We start from the raw sequence: 19,719 nt of genomic DNA on the forward strand, positions 1-19,719 counted from the left end.
ATCCATCATTCACAATAGACAACACAGTCCAGCAGATACTACATAACTCGAATTCAAATGTTTCCATCAGTACCCATCTTTTCACAGTTGGTCATTGATTTCAAGGATCCAAACGACTGACCTTTCCGAGTTTCCCTCAGACACCTATGGGTTTCTCTCTTTAGTTAGCATCGTAAACGTCTTCTACCTTCTTTCAAACATATGTCCTGGCCAAAAAACATGTTTCCAACATTGTATCATCTCCATGATCTTCTATTAAAGCATGAAGTGTCTGACTTGCCTTTTAGCTAAACTTGACGTGAAATTTGCTGAACTGGACTCTGAAAAGCGTTGACACACGTTTATGCTGGCGAAACCTCTACTCGCTCTCCCCCAGCTGCGGGCACAAGAGTGACAGGCTGACCTTGAGAGAGAGAGTGCGGCTAGAACCTGCTGCAACAGGTCCCCTCTATGACTCCTCCTCCTCTACTCTCACGAACTACACCATTATTCCATAGTCACACCTGGTAACTTGACACTTGCTGACACCTTCCTACTGTGTATTTCCAATGTCTCCATTTCCCACCCTTCTAAAGGGCTTAGTGTCATCTGAAAGCTTGGCAGTTCACTCTGTGCCCAGGGCTGCAGATCACTGATAAAAAACGTTAAAGAAAACCCATCTTCGTTCCAATCTCCACATAATGCTCGCTATTTAAAGACTGTTCAAAGAAGCGCCTGTTTCCCCCTACCCTTTGTTCCTTCTGTCTAAACTACTTCCTTCCCTTTGACAAAACTCATCTCTTCCAATTCCACAGCCTGTCTCTTTGGTGTTGCAGGGGAAGGGTGGGGAGGGTGGGCACAGGCTTTTGGGAAGTTTCAATAAATCGTATCTATGGGTTTTCCCATGTCACAGGCTTGGTTCACTTAAAACCAACCATTCCAGTCCCATTCAATATTCCTTTATCTCCCTGGTTCTCCGTCTCTTCCTCTATAAAATAAAGCAACTAGCCCTAGGTGGTTCAGCTCAATGGATAGAGTGTCGGCCTGCGAACTGAAAGGTCCCAGGTTCGGTTCCGGTCAGGGGCACATGCCTGGGCTGTGGGCTCAGTCCCCAGTGGGGGACTTATAGGAGGCAGCCGATCCATGATTCTCTCTCATCATGGATGTTTCTATCTCTCGCTCCCTCTTCCTTCCTCTCTGAAATCAATAAAAATATATATTTTTGTAAAAAGCAACTGGCCTTTGTAATCTGTGGTGTTCCACGTCCACATAGAAAAACTGAAAGTAAACCTTAATCTGTCCTGATAGACAGCAAACTGTACTTTCTCAAATAGGCTGTGTTGTTGAAGATGGTGATTTTTTGTTTGTTTGTTTTTTGGGTTGTTGTTTTGTGTGTTTTTTCCCCTACAGGACATATGGTACCTCTCTGGTGGATGGAACTTTTCATAGGTAATCAGAGATGATGCAGATATTGACATAAATCAAGAGGAAATCTGAAAACCCTGAGCCACATCTCTGCCACATAAAGGACAGGGGTGTGTCGTTGGGCACTCTGGAATGATTTCACATAGAAGCAAAGTTTTCCAACGGACTAAGGGAAATGATACATCCAGTTGTACCATCTACAGTCTTTGTGGGCGGCTGTGTGAAGCCAGCTGGACTCTGAGGGCATCAATCTAATTGAGCCAATGAGGGATAGGTTGATCCAGGGCTGAGAAGCACTTCGAATTATGTGTGCTGGTGTCCGAGGTCACCACCTAAATGCCCGCAGGGCCATGCACTCTCAGGAAGGAGTAAATGCTGCTGACTGCGTCACTGTAGGGCGTTGGGGATGTGGGGCAAACTAGTCACTATATGTCTCTCTGTGAAGCATCCAAATTCAAGTCTTTGAAAATGGTCCTACAGACCAGAATCAGCCCTCATGGGACCAGTTTATAATCTCTGACTTTACAGGTAGGTACTCTAGTCCTCTGAAATTCTCTGCACTTCAACAGAATCTAAACTTGCTAGAGGGGGCACAAGGGGATGTTTTTCTCTGGCAACGTAATATAAAAGATTCCATTTATTTAATAGAGGAAACCTCTACTTGTGAGTAACTTTTTTTAAAAAACAATCCTTTTCTAAAACTATTTTTACTGACTTCAGAGAGAAAAGGAAAGGGAGAGAGATACAAACATCAATGGTGAGAGAGAATCATTGATTGGCTGCCTCCTGCACACCCCCTTCTAGGGATCGAGCCCCAAACCCGGGCATGTGCCCTGACCTAGAACTGAACCACGACCTCCTGTTTCATGGGCCTATACTCAACCACTAAGCCACACCAGTTGGGCAAAAACAATCCTTTTTTAAGAGAATAAAAATAGCGCCCACCCTGTTTCCCTAGGGTCCCAGTGAGGACTGAACATCAGTGAGGACACGTAGTGCAGCAGCTACACAGAAATGCCGGCCGCTACCATCATCACTATTACTACACTGCGCCCGGTGATGGAATGTAGTTCTTCCACAGAACCACAGAGAATCATAATATCCTCAGGCTGGGGAGCGTTAGGTCTCTTATTGGTCAGACAACAGCCACACCAGAACGCACAGAAAAAGGATCCTGTGCATTCCAGCTCCTGCTGCCACTCCAGCACTATGGACCAATTTAACGTGGGAATACGCAGCACATCTGTCCATGTCCTCCTCCATCCCCACCCACGTCACTCCGATTCAAGGTCCCAGCACTGAGATTCTAGGAACAACGGGGAGCAAAGAATTCTACAACATCTACGCCCTGTGCCTCCTCTCCCCGCAAGGTGCGGTGGGGTTTTTTTTTTTAAATCCATTATTGAAATTAACACGCCATTCCCAATCCCACCCATTATAATGACACCCCTCCAAATTCTAAGAATCCCTTATAAGGAAGTGGGTGTCTTTTAAAAAATCAGAAAGCACAGCTGGCGTGCTCTGACATGACAAAACAGCTCCTGTGTGTTTCCCCCCCTCCCCTTCCCTCGGCTGAAGGTAAACACGGCTGTGCGGGATCTCCACGTTCCACTCAGCGTTTGCGTACACAGAATCATCTACATTTTTAATCCATGCTCTGCTACAAATCTTTATCATTCCATGGGTCGAATGCTGAATCATTCGGAATTAATGATTGAGTGAATGAACAAATGAATGTACCTTTGTAAATCAAGGAATACACGTGGATAAAATTAATACCCTGGCTTAAGAAATGGTTATTTTTCAGAATGGCTCAACAGCAACACATGATTTTTATCTGCTTTTGAGAAGTTCAGAATAGATCATCAAATACTAGTAAACACACACTAGTAAACACACACTCATTTCTCACCTGGTTAGAAATGAGATCATTTTAACACTTTAAAGGCAACAGTGTTTTCGGAAGTACTACTTAACCTAATTTTTTTAAAAAAAAACGTTGCTTTACTTATTAAAACAGAAGTATATTTTGCTTTATAAAGGGTGAAAATCAAATGTCAGATGCATGGAAAACCCAAACATTCCGTGAAAGCGCCCTCTGAAACATAAACGATGCCCCTGATGCATGATTCCCTTGTGAAATTCTGATTTTTCCCTTCATTGACCGGGCACCTGAAGTATAATGTCAACTGGTAGTAAGTACTACAGGATGCTGATTTATTTCACTCTTTGTTTTCTCTCCCCTAAAGGGAACGAATACCAAAGCAACACCCAGGTTAGGTTTAAAGGTTAACTTCACTTTATTGGTCTAGACCTCACTGCTCTAGTGCAGTGGGTTGCCGACACAACTCCCTACCTCCCTGCATATTTTGCAAACTGTAGCTTTTTCCTGGGGGGTGGGGGTGGGGGCAGGAGGGAGAAAAGCAGCAGCTCCGTGCATTTGGAAGACCTGCACCATGAAGCAGGCCTGGCACTCAGGCGTGCTCTTGGCTTAATTAAGACAGGTATACACTCTGCGCGGTCCTCTTCTTCGCAGTAAGACGTGGGGAAATCCTAGTGGAGGATTGAGAAAGCGAGTCAATCGGCTTCCCTACAGGAAGTTATATTGATTTGGTAACAGCTCCCCAGACTCTGTAGGATGTTCCAGTGAGTCAGGTCCAGGGGCGAAAATGGTTACCAGGGCCACGTATCTACTTCCGTATTTGCATAGGTAGGGAAAATTTCCCTTTGGTTCCCCTGCAGGCTTTTCGTATTTAGTCTCTTTGATCGCACCCATCAGATCCACCCAGCTGACAGCAACTCACAAGGCAACAACAACACAAGCAGAGATGCTTGGAGAGTCCAGTGAAAAATGAGAATGTAGGGTCTGTTGTGCAAAAATTATTAAGAATTTCAAGAGGGCCACAGCAGACCATTCAGCCGGGCGCAGGGCACTCCATGGAGCCAACTGCACGGGTCTCGGCCCACAGAGCTGGCCCAGGTCCTGGAAGACACTTGCCAGGCTCCCTGGGTTCCAGTAACCTTTAAGGACAAACTCAAATGATCCTCCAATACATCAAACACTCAGACACAAAATCAAAGCTGCCTGGAGAGCCAGCCCTTGGGGGGAGCAGGGAGAGCGCTGAGGTCTGCTCATTCTTCCCCTCCTGCTGACTAGCGAAACACCTTGCTTAATAGAGGTTGAAATCAAAAGCCATGTGGATGGCGGCTACCATTTCCACCGACTAACCTCCTTGTGGGCAAGCCATTCTTCTTGCCTCCAAGATTGCTCTGCGGCTCACAGGCAGCCATTTCCCTCTGTCATCTCATCATACATTGCACGAACCACGCAGAATCATGTTGGAGTTTAAGTCCTCGTATCAACAGCGTCTAAAAATATCTCCGCTATCCGGCAGGAACCACCGCGTCCTCAGTCACCAGCGGAGAGAGAACAAGCTCCCATTCACCAGATGGAGCTGCTCGGGAGGAGGATCCGCGATTCCCAGCAGATTCTGTCCTCCCCGGGAACTCCGGCCGCCTGGGATGGGGCTGGAAGGGAGTCCCTAGTTCCCAGCCCACGGGGACACTTTAAATAGCCATGAAGATGGCATTTCAAAATCATAACAGAACTCAAAGAACCGGAGGAACAGAATAAATGGGGTTGTAAAAGGAAATGGGGACATTACCATAATTAGAGCTTCTAAAAGGGACAGTAAACACTGGTTGGACGCTGACTTATTTCCAACGGCATTCAAGGCAGACGGCAAGAGCTGAAGTGGGGACAGCACCGGTACTTGCAAGAAAGGAAAGGTGAAGAAAGCCGTTGTGTGGGCTTTGGGCTACGTCCTAAAACCTATTATTAACAATATGTATATATTCAAAACACCCTTTGGCCTTTATGAGGATGCTAGCTTCACCTCGTGTGGCTTGACCATCAGTATGCCATTGGGCCCTGGCTGGGTGGTTCAGTGGGTTGGAGCATCGTCCCACGCACCAAAAAGGTTACGGTTTGGATCCCAGGTCAGGGCGCATACAGGAGGCAACAATGGATGTTTCTCTCTACTCCGCTTCCACACCCCCCCCCCCCCCCCTCCCGTATCTCTCCTTTTTTCCCCCTCTCTCTCTAGAAATCAATAAAGCATATCCTTGAGTGAGGATTAAAATATATATTTGACCCAAAAATGTAATTGGAAGAAAAGGGGCCCCCATCATAGTCTAAAAATGTAAGAACCTACCTCCTTTGCCATCCACCATCACAAAAAGATGCACACACCCTCTTAATGGTGCAGTTTTCAATGTGGAAAGACACCTTTCCAGTGAGTTCTTCCCAGACAGGAACGACATTTAACACTGAAGACTGTCCCCATACAATCCCATACAGAGATTAAGCATTTTTTTTTTAAATCTTCCCGGGAATGAGTGGGAGGCAGCCTGACCTAGCAGACTAGCACAGAGCGTCCCTTTAGAGACTGTGGGAATTGCACAGAAAACACGGGGGCAGCACCCACTAGATCAGTGGTTCTCAACCTTCTGGCCCTTGAAATACAGTCCCTCATGTTGTGACCCAGCCACAAAATTATTTTCGTTGCTACTTCATAACTGTAATGTTGCTACTATTATGAACCGTCATGTAAATATCTGATATGCAGGATGGTCTTAGGCGACCCCTGTGAAAGGGTCGTTCGACCGCCAAAGGGGTCGCGACCCACAGGTTGAGAACCGCTGCACTAGATGAAGGGAGCCTGGGACAGGTCCTGCAGACCAGGACTTTTGGCCAGATGCACGAGAGGGTGCTGGGACTGTCCTTGGCGAGTGGAGTGGCTGCGCAGGGTACAGCCACGGTTCTGCTGCTTTGCTTCTATACAGAGCTCCCCACAGGAGGGCAGGCAGCCCCCCCCCCCGAACTCCAGGCTGCAAGCCCATCCTGGAAAAAGGAAAGGTTATCTGCCCTCACTGGGACCATGAAAAGCTCCTTTGCACTAACTAGGCAAACATACCATTCCACGGTGAGCAATGCGAAGACAAACATGTTCTGGTACAAGAAAAATGTCCCAGGATTAGATGTTTTTTTCAAACCACGCACGCAAGGGGTCAGCAGCTTAAAGTTCTGAAGCCTAGATTCCCTCTTCAAAAATTACTTTTTCGTTGAGAAGTTTTCTCTTTCATATTGGAAAAAAAAAAAAAACCTCAAGAGGGACTTCCTCAACTGGAGAAAGACTTGGAAAAAGCCCAGAGCTAAACTCAAAGCAATGATCTTGGCCAGGAGTTCCCTGGCTTCCCTTTGCTATTATTAAGTATCCTTCTGTTTGACTAAGAATTTCTCCACCTCTCACAAGCCATCATTTTTCCTTCTGTGTCCAGAAAAAGCTGAAAACCATGTGTTTATGATGAGCCTGTTGCTATGCAAATGATTATAACACATTACAAAAATCTTCCCTTAGAGTCAGGGGAAGATGAACCGCGAGTAAGAGTCCCTGTGCTCAACAGAAAAGCTGGCAAAAAGAAGATGAGAAGTTAAGCGAAATGGGGAAAAAAATAAAAATAAAATAAACAAACCTATGATGGCCCCATCCCTTGAGTCATTTTAACCAAAGGTTTAGGGAAAACGAACGTTTTTACAGCCCCAAGGTAATGTGTCTTACAGTTTGGAGTGGGGTTAACAAACTTTCTTAATCTCCTCCATTCCTATGGCTTCATGACTCACCCTCCATCTGTCTATGAGGGTGTCCTTTTCACCAGTTTCTTCGCACTTCTGTGAGAATATCAAGAGATTTCTTTTTCCTTGTATGTGTACTCCTATGTGTGTTCTCCTTTTAATAGCTTTTGTCTTCTCCTTCAATTATCACCTAAAACTAGGGCCTGAGTGACTCATTTCTCCCCCAACTCAATCATAGTATCTTGGCCGATTTCCCTCACTTATGAAGAGATTTGCTCTTCAAAGGTTATATCCAGGAAAGGAGACACAGTATGTCAAAATTAATGTCAAAAAACAGAGCTTCTTAATTTTTTAATTTAAAAAAAATCTGCCCGTGATCATTTCAATTAAGTCCATTGCTTTCTTAAACAGTTTACAGCCAACAACATTTGCAAATTTTTGTTGTGTTGTTTTGTATAGTCCATTTTTTTGTTGTTGTTTTTAATCCTCACCTGAGGATATTTTTCCCATTGATTTTTAGAGAGTGGAAGGGAAGGAGGAAGGGGGGAGGGAGGAACGGGGGGAGAGAGGGAGAGAGAGAGGGGTGGGGGGAGATAGTGAGAGAGAGAGATAGAGAGATAGAGAGATAGAGAGAGAGAGAGAGAGAGAGAGAGAGAGAGAGAGAGAGGGGTAAGAGATACATCAATTGGTTGTGTGTCTGCACGTATCTCAACCAGGACCAGGGATCGAGCCTGCAACCCAGGTATGTGCCCTCGACCAGGAATCAAACCATGAGCCTTAGGTGCTCGGGCCAACGTTCCAACCACTGAACCACACAGGTCAGGGCTGTATAGTCTATTAACCGGCAAGCTTTCAAGGGTGGGATTATCTGAGGATAAGAAATGAAATACATGCCTTTTAATTACAACTTCCTTTCACCCCCATGTGTCTTAACATGCATGGGTCAACACACATCAAACTAACAAACAGTTTACTTCTACTAATAAACTCTTGTCAGAGAGGAGAGACGCTGTCCTGACGAATTCTATAGAACCTGCTTCCCTCTCAAAGAGAGGGAGCCAGACCACTGCAAACACGTGTTGGGCGAAAACAAGTTTGGTTGGCTCCAGACAAAGGCTTATTTTTTAAGCACAGATGGTTGAAGGGTTGCCTCCTCCAACGGGTTTGCCCACAGTGAAAGACAGATTTCTATTTCTAATCTATGCAAATATCTTTCTCTGTGGGCATCACAAAGACGAACTGTTTGGTGGCAGACACGGCCACTCCCAGGTGCTCGCAGATGCCAAAGCCCATCTCCCACCTGAGCCGCCTGGAAACTGGGGTAACAGCGGATGGCTGCAGAGTTAGTCACCACCCTCCTCCTCCCATGAGGATTCCTGGGGAACCCCGCCCCACCACTGCTCCTCCAGGCTGCTCTGCCTCAGGAGCTTCAACATTCAGATGGGGCCCCGGATGCTTCTAAAACCTTCAAAAACTGCTCAGATTTCCGCCCCCCACACCCACCCCACACAGGCTCCTAATGACTCTGAGTAACATTCTTCACCTTGAATTCAGCTCATCTATTGGCCTCTAACACCAAACCCGGAAACCCTGAGCATTTAAAGGTGCGATTCTGTCCAAACCATGTCTTCTTTATACTCTAGTCTATGTGCCCTCCTCCCACAGTAGGTCTCACTGAATCACACCTGAGTCACTGTCGGTGGCTCTCAACCTTCCCACGTGTATGTTAGTCCCTTCTGCGTTCCTTTCTCCCTCTGTAAATTTTTCCTTTCTGTACTTACAATCTTTCTCTCTTATTTCTCCATCTCCCCAGGTTAAGTCTTTGATTTGCTCTGACACCCCTTGAAGCATTCCAGTTCTAAGGCACCTGGGGGCAACACAAATTCCTGAAATATTCATTCATTCATATTCATTCTCTCTTTCTCTCTCTCTCTCTCTCTCTCTCTCTCTCTCTCTCTCTCTCTCTCACACACACACACACACACACACAACCACACACCTCCTCATGCTAGCCCAGCTCCTAACTTTAAGCATCCCCCACCATAAAAGGTTATATCAGAAATCTACATAGTTTAGTTCTAATGTTTGAGCCTAAAAGTGTCCTCAAAGTGTTGCATTATTTCCTTTGTTAGTTTTTCTGAGCAAATGACAGTAATAGAGTTGGCTCCAGAATCTTGTGTTGGAAAACACTGTCCCTCCTTAGCGAATTTCATCTTAAACAGACCAAGCTAACTGAGCAAAAAGGAATTCTAAAGGAAAAGGAAAAACGTGCCCCCTCGTCCCCAGCCCCAATAACCAGCACCACCAACAACTCTTACTCTTTACCTCAAATTTGAGATCTAAACACTTTTTGCTTTGTTTCGGCTTAGGAATGCAAATATTGACAGCCAAATAATGCAGCATTAATTTTACTTACCTGGAAAATAAAACTATAAAGAACTTTAGAGGTTAATTAATGTATTGATTCCCAAGTATGAACGAACACCAGAACCACCTGAGGAATATTATTTTAAACAATACATCCTCCTGATCCCCAGCCTTAGTCACTCCAATGCAGACTTCTGGTACAGCCCTAGAATCCATATTTATAATAAACACTCTGGGTAATTAGGATATAGCAGGTCCCGGTCTGTTTAAGCAACTGGTCTATTCCAACATCCTACCCCATATGACAGTCTCCTCCAGGGACACCACATCACTATCTGCTCTGGGCCAGCAATTCCAGACACCAGGGACCTTGCCCTTCTAAATGTCTGCTTGTTCCACGTTTTTGTGGACTTAGCTATTAGAAACCATGTTCTTATGTTGAGCCAAGTAACCAAAGTCTTTCAATTCCTTGAACTTCACTCACTATCAGCCCTAATTTTGTGTCCCAGAGTGGACACAGAATTCCTTCCCTAGAAGTCTTCATATATCCCAGGGCAGCCACCACACCCTCACAAGTCTTCATTTTTCCAAACAAACTGATTTCTTTGCCTTCATAAAGCACAATGCCCAAGTCCCTCACCATTTCAACTGCTCTTCTGCAACAACAGACCTTATAGAATAAGTCTGTCTAAAGTAGCAGCACTTTTTTTTCTCACGGATGCCTTTTTTCAATAGGCATTCATTTATCGCCCGTGTTTCAGTCTTGTTACTCATTGCCTTGCAGTTAATGGTCCGAGAGCCACGGATTGGCAAATACTTATTAACCCAATGCTATGTTCCTAACTGTGTAAGTACTCAGCAAGGATTCATAAGCCAGCAGGTACCGTCCACATTTGAGGTGTAAATCATCTTCAAGTGGGTTTAGCCCTAGCTGGTTTGGCTCAGTGGATAGAGTGTCGGCCTGTTGACTGAAGGGTCCCAGGTTCGATTCTGATCAAGGGCCCATGCCCAGGTTGTGGGCTCGATCCTCAGTAGGGAGCGTGCATGAGGCAGCTGATTAATGATTCTCTCTTATCATGGATGTTTCTATCTCTCTCTCTGAAATGAATAAAAATATATTTTTAATAAAAACAGAAAGGGCTTAGAAAAGTGAAATAACTTGAAAATAATGGATGGCAGTATACAACCAAGTGCTTCAAACGAATGGCACCTGAAAGACCGAACACAGGTTTTCTGGGTCAGACTGTGAGCTATCTCATGCCCTCTGTTTACAGAAAAACAACCTATTTAACAACAGTTTTTATTTTAAAAAAAAAAGATGGAAGCCATTACCTCAAAATGTATATATAAAAATGTCAAGTACATCCTATTTCAGAAAGTTCACATCTACGAAGCCACACATGCACTCATCGAGTCGAATACCGCTTGTTCCTTTGTCTCGGCACGTCACTGGCACTGCTGCCACTCAGAATGCCAGGATCCGGGGAAAAGGCAAAAATCAGAGAGTCCAAGCAATGCCTTTTATTACTGCAAATAACCATTTGACGAGCTAACCCCCCAACAAGGACATTTTAATGGAAAACTCTTACCAATAAGTGAACTATACCACCACCAACAAAAATGCATTTGCATCCTTCATAGAATCGCAGACTATCCGACCTTGAGGAACTTATCCAAATCCCTCTCTTGACAGATGAGGGGAAATATCACTTCAAAGATGGCAGGTGATTCTCTCCAAGGTTAAGCAGCCTCTGAGCAGGAGGAAGGGACCAATCCCCGAGTGGGTCTCCCCTCATTCACCCTCAGACAATCCAAACTCTTGCCCCCTCAACATTTTCCTCAACGCGACTCCCATCTCCCGTTACCTTCCCAATCCTCAAATCCAAAGACTGGAGGTACATTTTGTTTGGGGACATTTCGAGGGAAGGAGTGGACTACCCAGTAAATAGGAGGTTCATTTTTTTTATTCGATTCTAGCATATTTTCCCCACAGCCTCCAAGGAATACTGCCGTGCTGCTAGAGGCAAACTTCTACCTGATTCAGGATCACTGCTGTCTTATGAGCATTGTAGGAACAGTTGAGTCGGAGTTAGCGACATGAATTCAAACAAATATTCTCAAGCTGAAAAGCAACTGGGAAAGAATCCCCATCTACTGCCCACTAAACACACGCACTCGTAGACACACACACACACACACACACACACACACGCACACACCCTAGATCAACCACCAGCTCATGTCCTTCATCAGAAGCCTCGCCGCTCAGCCACGCCCTGACACGGAATGCGGGGAAAATGCACCTACCTCGTGGCCTCCTGCTGCAGCCATGACACATTTGGCACGTAGAACATGACTCCGAAGAAAAGCAGAGGCTCATTAGCGAATTTGTCCAGATGTTTCTTCAGCGGTTTCTCCAGCTCCACCCATCGTGCCTGCTGGCTCTTGCTGAGAAACCAGAGGCCAAAGTAGTGCGTCTAGATAAAAGGGCAAAAGAACATCAGTTCCTGCTCGCAAGGGCCTTCCCAAGACCACACAGGAAACGAGGCTCCCAGCCTCCCGGCCCCCGCGGTTCCCCGGCCCATACACAAGCATTCAGCTGTCACTTTCTTGACGTTGGGACGACTTAAAAAGAAACCACATGTACACATGTATTGTGATCGACACTGAATACCCAGAGGCAGTATCCACACCCATGGCTGCTGTTTGTCTATGCGGGTGCCGATGCACCCATGTCAGGGAGAGGGGGTGGTGCAGGGTGGGGACCTCGCCGACTCTTTCCTCAGATCTCACAGCTGACTTTTCCCGTGGCTCCTGGTGCCTCGTGCTCTCACACGGAACAGGCCGGCCAAGGCAAGCACAGTCCTTGCACCTGCTGCAGAGGAACCGATTACTCAACTCCTAGGACAGTGGTTCTCAACCTTCCTAATGCCGCGACCCGTTAATACAGTTCCTCATGTTGTGGTGACCCCCAACCATAAAATTATTTTCGTTGCTACTTCATAACTGTAGTTTTGCTACGGTTATGAATTGTAAATATCTGATACACAGGATGTATTTTCATTGTTACGAATTGAACATAATTAAAGTATAGTGATTAATCACAAAAACAATATGTAATTATATATGTGTTTTCTGATGGTCTTAGGCGACCCCTGTGAAAGGGTCGTTTGACCCCCAAAGGGGTCGCGACCCACAGGTTGGCGACCCACAGGCTGAGAACCGCTGTCCTAGGACAAAGCCTTCTGCCCATGGCCAGCGTCCACAGTGTGGAATATTTCCATCCAGTCCCAGATTTTAACTGAAAATGGATTCTCTCCTTAGGAGCTTTAATGGAGTCCTTTAAACCACACTGCCTCGACCACTTCATTATACATGAACCGCAGCAAATCTCTCCTCCACATCAAGCTTTCAGAGTGGTGGGGGTCTCCTCTTCGCAGCTGCCATGGGGCCCCCAGTGGCTGTTCTTGGCTGATTGTGGTGGGATTTGATAGATGAAAGTGAGATTTTTCACCCTTGGACATGAAGCCTCACCCAGTTTAGTTTTGAACGACGGGCTCAATGATGAAAACGGGTGCTTTTAGGCATCCTATCCTGTCTTCATATTAATTGGTGCTCAGATTTCAGGATTAGCACAACAATCGCCAAAAAAACAGATCACTCACTGCTTTGGAAGCATTCTTTTCTATTTCAATTACAGCCTCGAATACTGTACAGCACACCTGGAAACCTACCTTCAAAAGAATGTTTTCAGGACGATGTTTAATTTCCCAAGGCAATCCTGTGCAGATGTCCCCCGCCAGCTGGCCGCCCCTCCTCCATACTGTGGCTCACCCGTGCCACAGCGCTACCCAGATCTACAGGAAAGTTCTGACTCTGACATTACTAGAAAACCAGACCTGGCCTCACCTCCACACAGCTAGAGGCCCAAAACCTCTGCAGGGTGTTTTTAAGTGATACTTTCAGGTGGGAGCGGCGATTTGATCCAATTTCCTCCACGCTGTCCCAAAGGGCAAGTTCACACCAGAAGTCTATGCATTTCTTGAGCAACGAAATACCAACAAACGGAGCCAAGATTCTATTTCTATCGACTCAGACAAACTGGCTTGAGTGAATTCCGACCCTATTGTTCCTCTCCCAGCTTCGGGTAGTCCACGAGCTGTTCCAATGTGACTGATGACGTAGAGCAGCGGTTCTCAACCTGTGGGTTGTGACTCCTTTGGCAGTCGAACAACCCTCTTTCACAGGGGTCGCCTAAGACCCTCCTGCATATCAGATATTTACATTACGATTCATAACAGTAGCAACATTACAGTTATGAAGTAGCAACGAAAATAATTTTATGGCTGGGTCACAACATGAGGAACTGTATTTAAAGGGCCAGAAGGTTGAGAACCACTGACGTAGAGGCAGGGAAATGTGGCTGAGCTGAAGAAAACAGGCTCTGAAGTCACTCATCTCCCAGTTGTTGCCCTCACTACCTCGGGGGCTGTGGCCAAGCTCCGGTGCCTCCTCACATCTCAGAGCTTCCTCATCTGTCACCCACAGGCTCCTAGGGGTGCAAATGCGGTGATGCCGACCAACCGTGCCTGTGGGGGGCACCTGTTAAGTAACCATGTCATAAACGGTGTCTTCTGCGGCTGCTGATGCTACTGCCACCATCATCGTCACTGAGAAGAAAAGCAGGCAAGCCTCAAGAATCTTGTTCATCAGCACTACTGGCTACCCCATGAACCACTGGATCAGAAAACAGCAGTTGTCTCAACTACGTGAGAAAAGGCAAGCCAAAGTCAGAGCTGGGAAGCCTGTCTGTCCATCACACAAAAATCTGAAAGGTGTAAGAGCCCTGGCCAGGGTGGCTCAGGTGGCTGGGGGTCCTCCCGATCCCCAAGAGATTGCCAGTTCCATTCCCCGTCGGGGCACATGCCCGGGTTTCAGGCTTGATCCCCGATCGGGGGCATGCAGGCGGCAGCCTACTGATGTCTCACTCTCACATCGATGTTTCCCTCTCTCTCCCTTTCTCTTCCTCTCTCTCTAAAAATAAACACAAATGAAATAAAATGTGTAAGAAAAAAGAAATAGTCACAGAGCAGTGGCTCCCACAGGATTTTCTTGAGAGTCTCATTACGGATGTGGGTGGGACCCCGGCACATCACCCGGATGCTGTCCTAGGGGATCTATGACGGAGGCTCAGGTGAATCTTAACGTGAGGGAACCTGGGTACTTCACAAACTGGGAAAGGGGCCAAGGCGGCTCTGCGTTATACTGAATTCTGTTGAGGAGCGCAGGCCACAGAAGGGTATTTGGATGGCCAGCGGCGAGTCTGCATAGCATAAATGAGGTAATATACGTAAACAGTAATGTGCTATGTAGTACGTATTTTAGTTGGAAAAGAGCCCTTTTCTAAGCATGGGTGGAGAAAGGGAGGGCAAAACTTTACAGTTACTTAACAGGCCGCCCGTGATTGAGTGTCTTTCGCTAAAAGTAGTCCTGACTTTTGGGGGAATCATTTATGGGCCTTACTTCATTCAGAGGATAACACCCACTGAAATTAGTAACATTCACATCATAAAGGGCCCTCAGTAACTGCGTTAACAGGCTATGATTGACTTTTCAAAAGGAAATTTTTTTAAAAAATTTGTTTCCTGCTCCTATGTTTTCATAAAGGCCAGTATTTTAAATTTCCTTTTCTCATTCCCATCCACCCAATCGTTAAACCAGACCTGATCTCCTCCCAAAGAAAAGCCTGAGATAGAATACTCCACAGAGTCTATATACACACCCAAGAATATTCTATAGAGTACGCATACACACCCACATGCATGCACAGATAAATGCACACACAGGTGCCTACATTGAAAGGGGGGATGATGAGGTACAAGAGAAACCATGGTAAGGTAACAGGGCTGAGCCACCACTGATAGCACAGAACTCTAAATAACAAGGCAAACCACTTCTAACGCAAAAAAACACACCCTAATTCATGGCATAAGATTTGTGGTGTTGCTGCAACACATCCTTTTCCATAGGACACAGCATATTTCAGGGTGGCTCGTTATGCATTTACCCAATAAAAAAAAAATTACAGAAAACTACTCAAAATATGGGGTTTCCAATGCAGGGTAGAATTGGATAAGACAGGTAACCTGTCGGACCCAGTTGCTACCTACTCACAGCCAGACAACCTAATTTTACAAGTGCTGAGTTCACTTGTCAAGTAAAAAGCAAAGTCCATTCATGAACTCCCCATCCGCACACTGTTCAGTGAAGCTATGTTCAAAGTAACCTTCTCCATGCCCACGCCACCGCCCTCATTCCTACGCCAGCTGTATCTGGGCTCTGGGGTACTCAGTAGAGGAGAAAACCCGTCTCAAAGTTCCTACCCAGCCCTATCTGGTTTGGCTCAGTGGATAGAGCGTCGGCCTGCGGACTCAAGGGTCCCAGGTTCGATTCCGGTCAAGGGCATGTACCTTGGTTGCGGGCACATCCCCAGTGGGGGATGTGTAGGAGGCAGCTGATCAATGTTTCTCTCACATCGATGTTTCTAACTCTCTATCCCTCTCCCTTCCTCTCTGTAAAATATCAATAAAATATATTTTAAAAACAAAAACAACAAACAAACAAAAGTTTGCAATGCGGCACTGGTGTGTTCTGCCACGTGTACACAGTGCCATGCAGGAAATGGAATCAGAACCTAACCGCTCACTTCAATTAACATGGGCACCAACCAACTTCCTGTGTGTTAGCCAAGGGACCATCATCCCCTGAGGCCCAGCTGGGACCACAGCAGGCCTGTTCACAGCTGACTTGCCAACTTACACTCCAGCTGCATTCTGGAAGCTGAGCCTCACTGCTAAACATCGCCACATGGTTGAGGAGAACGTGGTGGATGACTCCGAATAGAAACCAGCTCCTCCGTGATCAAAGGGCTCCCACTATGTTTTCCAAGTAAATTCAGGGAATACTTGATCGGTCTATCTCTGAGGCACCCAACCTAAGCCAGGTCCACCTCCTCTTCACCATACCTCCTGGTGAGCTGTCAATCCCTTTTTATTCCTCTCGTTTTCTTGGAAAAACAGCTCAAGTGTGTGCTGAATTCTGCAATGAATTCATTGCAAATGATGAGAAGAGAAGACAGGAGAACCAGCTCCCAGGAGAGGAACCGTACCTCTGAATCAGTTACTAAAAATGCACCACTAAGAAAAGACACAGGGGAGCCACATTACGTTGTCGTTTTCATGAGTAGTTTCCTGGTTTGCTTGGCTTGGAGCTTTGCATTTGAACAGAGGAAGCAAACGCATATGCAGGCTCTCAAAAATATGTTAGTTTCTTCAGTGACAGAGTGGTGTGTGACTATTTTAGTGTCAAAGTAAGGTCTCCCTCTCTCTTTTGGTATCATGAAAAGACTGTAGGGAGTCATGGTCTTCCAAAACAGTCTGAAGCATTGTTAGTTGTTTTTTTTTAAATATGTTTTTATTGATTTTTAGAAAGACAGGAAGGGAAAGGGAGAGAGAGAAACATCGATGTGAAAGAAAAACATCAATCATTTGCCTCTGATGTATATACTCCCACTGAGGACCCGGATATGTGCCCTGACAGGGAATCGAACCGGTGATCTTTCGATGCATGGCATGACATTCAACCAACTGAGCCACACCAGCCAGGGCCACTCTGGAGCATTTTTTAATTCATTTGTTCATTTATTTGTAGAGATGGTGTTATCCCTCTCCCCCTCCCCAGCAACATTGGCTATTAACAGGAAAAGATTTCTTGGGGGGTTGTTAGGTTTTTTTTCTAATTTTTCAACCAATGGCACAGCTTTAATGCTATTTCTAAGGGTTACAGACATAGCCTTGGCAATTACTAGGGATTAAGTCCATGATCTTATCTCAAGCATTCTGAAGAGTTAATCATCCAGAAGCAAAAGTTTAAAATTTCTTGCACGAAGTTGTAACAGGTTGCCTGCAGTACTTCAGTTGTAAAGTTAGAAACAGAGAGTTGCTCTGCCTCCACATAAAATATACAGGAATTAGGTAAAGCACTAAAACTTCCACCGAGGCTAGGGAAATACTTCTAAAGACGTCCAGGCGGGCTCTGAAACGGCGCTTCACGCGATCACATTCCAATGGCTTCGGAAAATAAGCCACCGTTCATCAGGTGGATAATTGTACAAAACAACTTGTGTGCAATCAACCCCTTCTCTAGGTACGTCTGAGATTTCTAGAGCTGACACATCTATAATTTACTCCTGCACCACCTTCATTTTCCTGGCCGATCTCTTCATCACAGTACAGGAAAAGAAACTGCAGAGCAACATAACCCAAGAAGCAAATCTCACAGCCACGAAAAAAATCACTCCGAATAGGCAAAACGACGAAGACTTACAAGTTAAGACTGGGGGAATGATTTCACCTACAGTCTCTATGTCTAGAAAATAGACACTGGTGTTAATCTGCCTCACAGAGCTGACATTAAGCTAAGAAGATTACTATGCTTACGAAGACAAAAAGCAATACAAACTGGAAGACTGGAAATCTCGTGAGCAGACTACTTCTCAATTGATTCTTTATCGGTGTTCATTATTTTAGTCCACTGCACATACAAACGTACATGGCTGGGGTGAAGCAGGCTCTAACGTACAGCAAACGCCACTATTGTCTGACAGGGTCAGGAAATTAGGCGTTCCATTGAATCAAACAAATACTCCCACAGTCACGCTGAAGTCACCAATTCTGAAAACATTAGCATACAAGCAAACCACAGAAATATCCTTAAAGTAAGTTAGCTTTTCTTTGATGATAGGAAATGCATGTTTAAGATTCCATCTCTTTATAAACTCCGGCCATGATGAAAATAGCAAAATGCAAGGCATCTTTCCTGCAGCCAATAGCTTTGGATAAATCAGCTTTTAGGAAAGACAAAAATAAAAATTTACAAATGAAAAGGGGGATACACTGGAGGATATTCACCCACCCTAGGAAATGATTATGGATTTTTTTTTTTCTTGCGGTTCTTTTAAAAACCAGTGTTCTTAGTCTAGCCTTGGAGAGGCCAGGAGTTACTGAATTCACATTCCCAAGAAGGCTAGACTTCCTCATAGAACAACAGTTCTCTAAGTTGAATAGAGTTACTCAGGCACCTTGGTTCAAGTATTTACCCCTCCTCCATTTATTATTTCCTAATTAAAACCAGAGTCAAGATTATCCCTAAAGGAAATAATGCTAGCATATCTGTACATTTTATTAGACTTCTTTGTATTATTTACTACCATTAGCATGGCTCCCTTGATATGTTTAGTAAAAATAGCAGCCACGTTTTTTTTAAAATATATTTTATTGATTTATTTACAGAGAGGAAAGGAGAGGGATAGAGAGTCAGGAACAACGAGAGAGAAACATCAATCAGTTGCCTCCTGCACACACCCTACTGGGGATGTGCCCACAACCAAGGTACATGCCCTTGACCAGAATTGAACCTGGGACCCTTCGGTCCACAGGCTGACGCTCTATCCACTGAGCCAAATCGGTTAGGGCTGGGAGCCGCATATTTAATTTTAAATTTTCTAGTAGCTAGATGGAAAAGTACAAAGACATAAAATTAACTGTAATAACTTTTATTTTAAATGATACATTCGAAATATGATGCTGTCAACGTGTAACTAACATAAAAATGATTAATGGAATATCTTAACTTTTTTCCCATACTAGGCCTTCAAAATAAGATGCATATTTTACACTTACTGCACATTTCAGTTCAAACTAGCACACTCTAAGCGCTCAACAGCCGCAGTCTTAAATGAATAGTAACTGTCCAAGTCGTTAAAAGATTTTGGCTTAATGTAAGGTCAGTATGTAATAACAAAAGCCATCTATAAGTGGACCAAGCAGCCCAGCCGGTGTGGCTCAGTGGTTGAGAGTCAACTTATGAACCAAGAGGTCAAGGTTCGAATCCCGGTCAGGACACATGCTTGGGTTGCAGGCTCAATTCCCAGTGTGGGGTGTGCAGGAGGCAGCTGATCAATGACTCTCTCATCATTGATGTTTCTATCTTTCTCTCCCTCTCCCTTCCTCTCTGAAATCAATACAAATATTTTTTTTAAGTGGAACAAGCAGACTTATAAAAGGGGGAGAGCCAGTTCCCTGAAAGCATAGGAGCAGAGTCCAGAGAGCATGTGTGGTGTCCTGTCGAGGAGACCACCCTATTGAAACATGGATGGTTACTTAATCGTCCTGTGCCAAGCACTGTCCATACTATGGCAAAAACCAACTCATTTAATGCCCCGACAACTCATGGAGGCTGTTACTATTACATCT

The 19,719-nt window shown here is 45.2% G+C and overlaps 1 protein-coding gene across 4 annotated transcripts in view; it reads right to left on the bottom strand.

Moving 5' to 3' along the window:
* Positions 1–19,719, bottom strand: part of PTPN14 (protein tyrosine phosphatase, non-receptor type 14) — a 131,408-nt gene that overhangs the window by 59,235 nt on the left and 52,454 nt on the right. For all 4 annotated transcript variants that reach the window (XM_006772930.2, XM_006772931.2, XM_015569944.1 and 1 more), the window contains one exon: positions 11,714–11,883. In XM_006772930.2, the coding sequence (XP_006772993.1) occupies positions 11,714–11,883 (170 nt within the window). The remainder of the gene's footprint in view (positions 1–11,713; positions 11,884–19,719) is intronic.

The sequence above is a fragment of the Myotis davidii genome, unplaced genomic scaffold (assembly GCF_000327345.1).
Source record: "Myotis davidii unplaced genomic scaffold, ASM32734v1 scaffold362, whole genome shotgun sequence".
Lineage (NCBI taxonomy): Eukaryota > Metazoa > Chordata > Mammalia > Chiroptera > Vespertilionidae > Myotis > Myotis davidii.